The sequence below is a fragment of the Sapajus apella genome, unplaced genomic scaffold (genome assembly GCF_009761245.1).
Source record: "Sapajus apella isolate SASKATOON/1434 unplaced genomic scaffold, GSC_monkey_1.0 scaffold15, whole genome shotgun sequence".
Taxonomy (NCBI): Eukaryota; Metazoa; Chordata; class Mammalia; order Primates; family Cebidae; genus Sapajus; species Sapajus apella.
This window is the reverse complement of record NW_022436955.1, coordinates 31729007-31736308: the sequence shown is the minus strand read 5'-3', so window position 1 is coordinate 31736308 and position 7302 is coordinate 31729007. Positions and strand designations below refer to the sequence as shown.

Genomic DNA, 7302 nt, shown 5'->3' with positions numbered 1-7302 from the left:
GGAGGAAGAGGGGGAGGGGAGGAGGAAGAGGGGGAGGGGAGGAGGAAGAGGGGGAGGGGAGGAGGAAGAGGGGGAGGGGAGGAGGAAGGGTAAGAGGCACAGGAGAGGGAGGAGGGGGATAAGGAAAAGGAGGAGGGAAAGGAAGGAGGAAGGGGAGGAAGCGCAGGGGAAGGAGAGGGGAGCGGGCTGGTGGCAGCTGTCTCGGATAACAGGCACTTTCCTTCCATCTCACAGCAGCGCAGGTGGCACCATCACTAAGCTCACTTTGCAGATGGGAGAACGGAGGCTCACCTGGGCAGGCCTTGCCCCGAGTTCCGTGTGTAAGGGCAGAGCTGGGGTGTGAGAAGGCCGTGTCCGTTTTGAGCCGCGCGTCTGTCCCGTCATTTATCTGACAGTGAGTTCCGGCAGGCACACTCTGTGGGGACGAGACTGACCCCCGAGTCTCGGCTCGAACACAGGCCCTGACGAGTTCAGTCTTGCCGGCTGCTGGCTCTCCCTGGGCTCATGAGGCCACACGCCTGCCTGCAGTGTGCAGGCGGCTGCGCCCTCACCATGGGGTCATCTGCGGCCAGAGTGGCGGGACTCTCCAAGACTGCGCAGCCACACCAGGGGCAGGCGACACCCTCTGCAGGCTCTGAACCCCCTTCCCTTCAGTCTGGGCCACTCCTGCTTGAGTGCAGAGCAGCAGACGAGGTCTGGAGAGCAGACCTGCGCTGTAGCCTCAGTCTCCCCCTCTGTGAAATGGGGTCAGGAGCACTGGGTACCTCCAGGAATACCCAGGAGTATGGTGGCCGGTGGGCAGGAGCGCCGGCAGAGGCCCGAGTGTGGCCGGGCCGGGTCCATGGGCTTGGCGATACCAATCAGCCAGGCAACAGCTGCCTCCAGGAGGAGGCTGTCGATGGCAGATAGGCCAGCCGGAGTATTATTCACAAGCCCGTCAAGCCCAGGAACGTCTGGTTGGCATAGAAACAGGAGATAAGGGGCACAATTAATGGCATCACATTCCCTCCTCCTTTCTTCCCCAACTGACCCATTTAAATCCCCAGCGGTGCTGGATGCCACGCTGGGTTCCTGCTGACCTCTGGGGAGGGACTGGCTGAGCTGACGGGAGTCCCAGGTCCAGGGAGGACCGGGCGAAGCCTCCCAGGGGATCCTCAGACATAGTAATGTCTTAGGAAGGAGGCCATCTGGGGGTCAGCCAGGGAGGGGCTGGGGAAAGACCTCAGAGGGCCTCTAGTCTCAAAGGCCCATTTCACAGATGTGCAGACTGAGGCTGAACGAGACCCAGGGTGGCAGGGCAGACAGAAGCTGGAAGATGGTGAGAAGGCAGCTTGGTGTCCACAGACAGACCCTTAAACAGCACAAGCCTGGCCGCCTGGGTCCCAACGCTGCTTCCATCACTTGCTTGGGCAAGAAACATCTCTAGGCTTCCGTTTCCCCAGATGTCAGAGTGATCAGAAGAGGACTGCCTTGTTAATACACAGCCTGGCACAGAGACGGCTCGTAAACATTAGACGTTATGAGTATTATTCTTCCCATCAAATGAACGGAAGAGCCATCTCCTTTCCCTGAGGCCCAGGAAAGTGGGCAAATCACAATTGGCCCGGAGCTGGGTGACAGTGTGGGCTCCGGGGTTCGCCTGACCCTGCTGGAGTCCAGGCTTAGGGGTGGGGGAGCCTTGAGAGGCCCTCCTGATCTCTAATTCTCTCTGCTAAACATGGCTTGAGGGGAGGTGCAGTGGCTCATGTCTGGAACCCCAGTGCTTGGGAGGCTGAGCTGGGAGGATACCTTGAGCCCAGGAGTTCAAGACCAGCCTAGGCAACATAGTGAGACTCCATGTCTATTTTTTTTTTAAATTTGATTTTAAAAAAAAGAGAGAGAAAAATGTGTCTGGGACCAGGACTGAGGTGACAGCGATGGCTTTGCAGCCTAAGAGCCAGGCAGGTGCAGGCATCACTCCCTTTGGGGTGGTGACCAGGGACGGGGTGACTGGGCCAAGGACTAGGTAAGCTGAGGGCAGGACCTGAGCCCCTGGATGGCAGACAGTCATACCCGTTTTTCGGACGGGGGAAACGGTGCCCTGGAAGGCACAGTAGCTTGTCCCCAGTGGTTGGGCACCAGGGTCAGCCAGGCCCCCAAAGTCTCCTCTTTCCTGGATGCTCTGCCACCCCCCTGGGTAGTGGGTGTGGTAAGGTGGCCCCTGAGAGCCTGGACACCCAAGTGCCTACCTCACACAGGAGCCCAGTGTGGATGGCTGTGTGTGGACGTCCCGCTCATGGTCATAACACGGCACAGAAACCACCCCATCTCCTTCTGGGCCCCTCAGCCCTCTCTGGAACTGGAATTGGCCCTTGCCAGATGGCAACGCCAGCCCCACAGGTGGGTGCTGGGCAGAGCAGGTGGGTGATTTTGAAGTTTGGAGTGAATTAGTCATCCTGTGGCTACCAATAATTTGTTTAATCAAACTCTGAGAGTGTGTGAAAAACACCTTCCTCTGAGCTGCAGCAGCTGCCTGGGCTGGGACGGGAGGGGCTCAGGGACAACCCCCCCACCCCCCTGGCTCCTTCCGGAAGGCCCTACCCAGCTGGCCTAGGGTTCTATCTGGCATGGGGGATCCATGGGACCCTCCACTGCAAAGGGCCTCTGAGGACCCTCAATATCTCCAGCCTGACCTGGGGGACCCCCAGTCCCAGGTCCTAGTCCTGACTCCATTATTCAGAGTGTGAGACTGAGGACCTGCCTGGCCTCCACCACTCCCCTGACCTCACCCTTGCCTGCTGGCACAGGCTGTCCCCCTGCAGGTGCCTCTTGGCCCCTACTCCCCTGACAGCAGTGGAGAAACTGAGGCCAGCCCTGCAGTGCCAAAGATCACCTCCTTCCAAGAAGTGTCCCTGACCACCAGACGTGCCCCCTGCTCCCCTTTGCTGCCCCTTCTGACGTCCTCAGCCCCTCTCATTTGCCACCGGGACCCAGAGCCTGCATGCAGCAGTGCTCAGCAAACAGTGCTCAGCCCAGACAGGTCTGCAGTGCCTCCTCAACAGGGCGCACTGGCCTCCCCCAGAGCAGCCTGGGCCATGGAAACCACCTTGATTTTTTTTTTTTTTTTTTTAAGAAAACTCCAAGCAGCGTACACTTGTTCTTGCCAGGAACTGCCAACAACACCAGCATGATTCAAGGGGAAAACACCCTCTCCTCTCTCTGGAGGTGACAAACCCACCTCCAGCGGTCTCGCACCATCTAAGAGGAATCGGGGCGGGGTGTCCTCCCCGCTCCCCCTCCCGGCCAGGGCAAAGTCAGTTTTCTTTCATTTTGATGGACTGTACCACCGGCCACAGGGGAGGATCAACTTCTTGGTAATTAAGCGTGTTTGGGGAGAAAGCTCCCCCAGACAGACCAGCGCAGGGACGCCGGTCCCCCGGCCCCCACCCGGGCCGTTCCATACCCCCACTCGCCCCAGCCTCGACGCCCCCGCGCTGTTCTCCAACCCGGCCGGGCCTGGTGGCCAAAGATAAGGCCTCTTATCGCTCTTGGCGATCGCCATCGGGCAGACCGGCCCAGCGCTTATCTGAGCTCACATCGACTCGGGCGGGAGGAAAGCCCGACGGGCTGGGGGCGCTGGGGGTCCCGAGCTGCCCCGGCCCCGCGCTCCCCGAGGCGGCCCGGCCTATCGCCTCCGCCATCTGGCCGGCCAAGGCCGCGCTCCCGCCTCGCCCTGCCCCCGCTCCCACGTTTGAAGTTAATAAATGGAAGCGCCTATCGCAGCCACCATCGGTTGCTCGCCTTATCAGCGCGGCACATCTATCTCCGCACGGAACAAAAGGCGCACAGAGGCGCGGGCAGCTGCGCCAGGGCTTTGATGGGGGCGCGGGTGGGGGTGGGCGGCCCAAGGCGCTCGGCCCCCGCCCCTCCGCACTCTTGGCCGGGCCGCAGGTGAGCCCAGGGCAGGGGGCACGCACAGGCGCTGGCGGAGGGCGGGCGGGGGCTGCCGCTTGGTGACAATCAGCCTCCGCATCTTAACGTGCTGAGATCTGCCAAGGGGAGGAGGCGCCCCGGGCGGCGAGCGGCCCCGCCTCCCTCGTTCGGGCCCTTCCCCAGCCCGGTCCCAGGGCGCAACCAGGATGCCCCGCGAGGGCGCACGGTGCACCCGCCGCGGTCCCAGTTCTCAAAGTGCGCGCGCTCTGCCCGCCCTGATGGGCTGAGCTCCGTGCTCTCGCTGGCGCTGGCGGACTTATCAGCTCTGGTGATCGGTTCCCAACCTGCGATCTCCCTGCCGGAGCTATCTGCATTTCTCATCACAGCGAAACACACACACACACACACACACACACACCACACACACACACACACACACACACACACGCGCGCGCGCGCGCGCGCGCGCGCCCCAGAACCCAACAGAGGCGCTCAGGGGAGGAAGGAAAAAGAAACCAGAGAACCAGCGCAGATCGGGACCTGTGGGTGGTTTTTAATACTTGAGTTGACATGATAGAAGGCGACTTTCGGAAAACAGGTCCCGTTTGCTCGGGGGAGTTGGGTTACGGGAACCCGGTTCATGCCTGTGATCCCCATTCCGCACAAGGGGTCCTGGTGGCAGCGGGCGTGTGGACAAAGGAGGCAGTGTCCGGGCGCCTGCGGCTGGGCAGCGGGCGGGTTTTCGTCGTGGCCTCCCGGCAGGGCTCAAACAACCTGCCGGTCAGGCTCCGAGGAGGCGCCACGGGGAAGAAGACCTGCGCCTCGGCCCTACGTTGGAGGCGCAAAGTTATTATTGGCGTAGGGTGCGGAGGGGCGCTTCCTGTGCGCTCGCTCTCTCCTGGTACAACCCAGAGGCCCAGGCCAGACAGTGGTCCCGACAGTTCTCACCGCTGGGGCACCGGCAATGTGGCGGCGGGGCAGCAGCCTCTGACCCCGCAGGGAGCCGGACCAGCGAGAAACTTGGTCGCGTGCAGGGGCGACCCCCGCCCGGGGCTGCGTCCTGGGAGGGGCTTCTCTGAACCGGAGCAGCCCCCTGGGATGCCAAGGGCACCATTTGCGGCCCTTGTCGCCTTGGCTGGGACACTTGCAGGGTCCAGGAGGTGTCGCCAGGCAAGCAGGGCTTGGGTTGAGAACCCCGGCGCCAGGGCACAGGGGCCGGGGAAGGGGAAGCTGGGGGGCTGGAGCCAAGTGCCTAGGCTGCGGCAGCTGCGCGCTGCCCCCTCCCCTGTCCTGCGGCTCTGCAGCGGCACCGGTGGGGGTGGGCGCGGGCGGGTCCCTGCCACTTGACCAGGCATCTCCACGCGGCCCCGGGTGTCCCCTCTCCCTCCCAGGTCTCTCTCTCTGCTTCTACATAGAAAGCCTGGGAGAGTCAACCGCGCCAGATAAGATCACAATTTCAGCCCGTCCCGACAGAACGATCTTATCAGGACGGGACTTGCAGAATGGAATATTTTAAACTTTATCTGAGCCCAGATCGGGGCCGCCCTATCACCGCACCATCTCACAGATGCGGGGGAGGGGCAGGCCGCGAGGGGCCGGGCGCCGCCCGGGCCGCGCCCCCAACCACCCTCCTCCCAGCCTCTGCGCAGCCCCCTCCTGGGCTGGACCCCCGGTGCCCAAGCCGAGACGCGGGGGCCCGGGCTGCCGGCAGAGATTAGATTACGGCGCGCTTGGCACAGCGCGGGGGGCGCGGCGCGGGGTGAAGGTCGCCAGCGCCCGGGGCAGAGCGGAGACGGGGGGGGCGCGCGGGGGAGGCGCTGGCGGCGGGGCCCCGGCGGGGGTCGGGCGCGCGGCGGGGACGGCGGGCAAAGTTTGACTCACGCTTGATCTGCCGGGGGTTGCTCTGTTTCCTCCTGGACATGTCTCTGGCGCCGCGCGCCCTCCCGGCGGCCGCCTCTAGCCCCGGGCGGGCGGCGGCGGGCGGCGGGGGCGCGGCGGGACCGCGGGGCCGCTCATGCCCCCGGCCCCCGGTCTCCGCGGCCGCCCGGGCCCGCGTCCCCAGCCCGCGCGCCCGGCCCGGGAGCCGCTGGCACCGCCGTGGAGGCCCGAGGCTACGGTCCTGCGCTGCGGGCGCGCGGACTGCCCCGGGGGCGGGTGCCGGCTCCTCTGCTCCAGCGCACTCGCCGCCGCCGCCGCCGCTCGGCTTTTCTCAATGGAACCCGCGGGCGGCGAGCGGCGGAGCTGGCGGCCACGGCTCGGGCGCTCCGGGCGGGCGGGAGGCGCGGGGCGGGGCGGGGTCTGAGCGACGTCGGCCGCCGCACCTCCCGCCCCGCCCCGGCCCCCCCCCGGCTCCGCCCCCAGCGCCGCGGCCACGCCCCCGCCCGCCCGGCTCTTCCCGGCGCTGGCTCCGCCTCCAGCACCACGGCCCCGCCCCCGCCGGTCCAACCTTTCAGGGCGCTGGCTCCGCCTCCAGCGCCGCGGCCCCGCCCCTGTCCGGCTGGGCCTTCAAGGCACTGGCCCCGCCCCACCTCGAGGACCCGCCCCTTCCTGGTTCCGCCCCGCCCCCGCCCCGGGAGACCTCAAGCCTCCCCCACTCCTGCTTTGCCCGGAGGCCATGTCCCCAGGCCTGGCTGGGGACTCTGAGGCCCGTTCGGTTCTGCTGCCCCGCGGCATCTCATCCAGCCGGGCTCCAGGCCCCTCTGGCCCACCTCTTGGTGCCAGCTCCGTCCCCAAACCTGACCCGACCTGGTTGGGCCCTGGGACGCCGAGGCTCCGCCCCCGCCCTGTAACTCCGCCCCCAGCCCTTGGTCCCGCCCCAGACCCCTGGGCTCCGCAGCCCGCTCCACGTGCGCGGTGGGGGCAGTGACGACCGGGTCGGGAAGCCCGAGGTCTTGACGCCGACGTTTGTCTTGGGACAGACTTGGGGCGTGGAGCGGATTCGGGCCGAGGTGGGGACTTCCGTCCCAGACTGCGGTGAAAGCACACGGGGTCTGCGACCCCAGATGGTGTCGGTCCCCGCCATCACGACCACAAGGAGAGCGGGACCTCGGGTCTTCCCCTGTAAGCTCAGTCCAGGCTGGAAATCGAGGAGGGGGCGCGGGAGCCGGCAGCCCTGGGCTTTGCATCTTGGGGCCTCTTTCCTCACAGAACCTCTCCAGGGTGACCCACAGGTGACCTACGAAGGAGGGGTGCCACAGCGCCCGGGTCACAGCACCCTCTTGGAGCATTCAGAGGTCAGCGAGGTTTCTGCGCGGGATGCTGTCAGCTCAGGCCTGGAAGTGGAGTACTGAGGCTGTTGCTCTTTGGGGTGTGTTCATGGCATCCGAGAGCCCCACCTCCACTTTCCAGTGAGGAAACGCCTCAGGGACTTGCTCAGGGTCACTCATTGAG

At 65.4% G+C, this 7302-nt stretch overlaps 1 protein-coding gene across 1 annotated transcript in view; it reads right to left on the bottom strand.

Moving 5' to 3' along the window:
- ZFPM1 (zinc finger protein, FOG family member 1) overlaps positions 1–6175 on the bottom strand; it is a 78353-nt gene extending 72178 nt beyond the window's left edge. Inside the window, exon 1 of the mRNA XM_032284661.1 lies at positions 5794–6175. Coding sequence (XP_032140552.1) covers positions 5794–5833 — 40 coding nt within the window. The 5' untranslated portion in view covers positions 5834–6175. The remainder of the gene's footprint in view (positions 1–5793) is intronic.
- Between the last annotated feature and the right edge of the window lie 1127 nt (positions 6176–7302).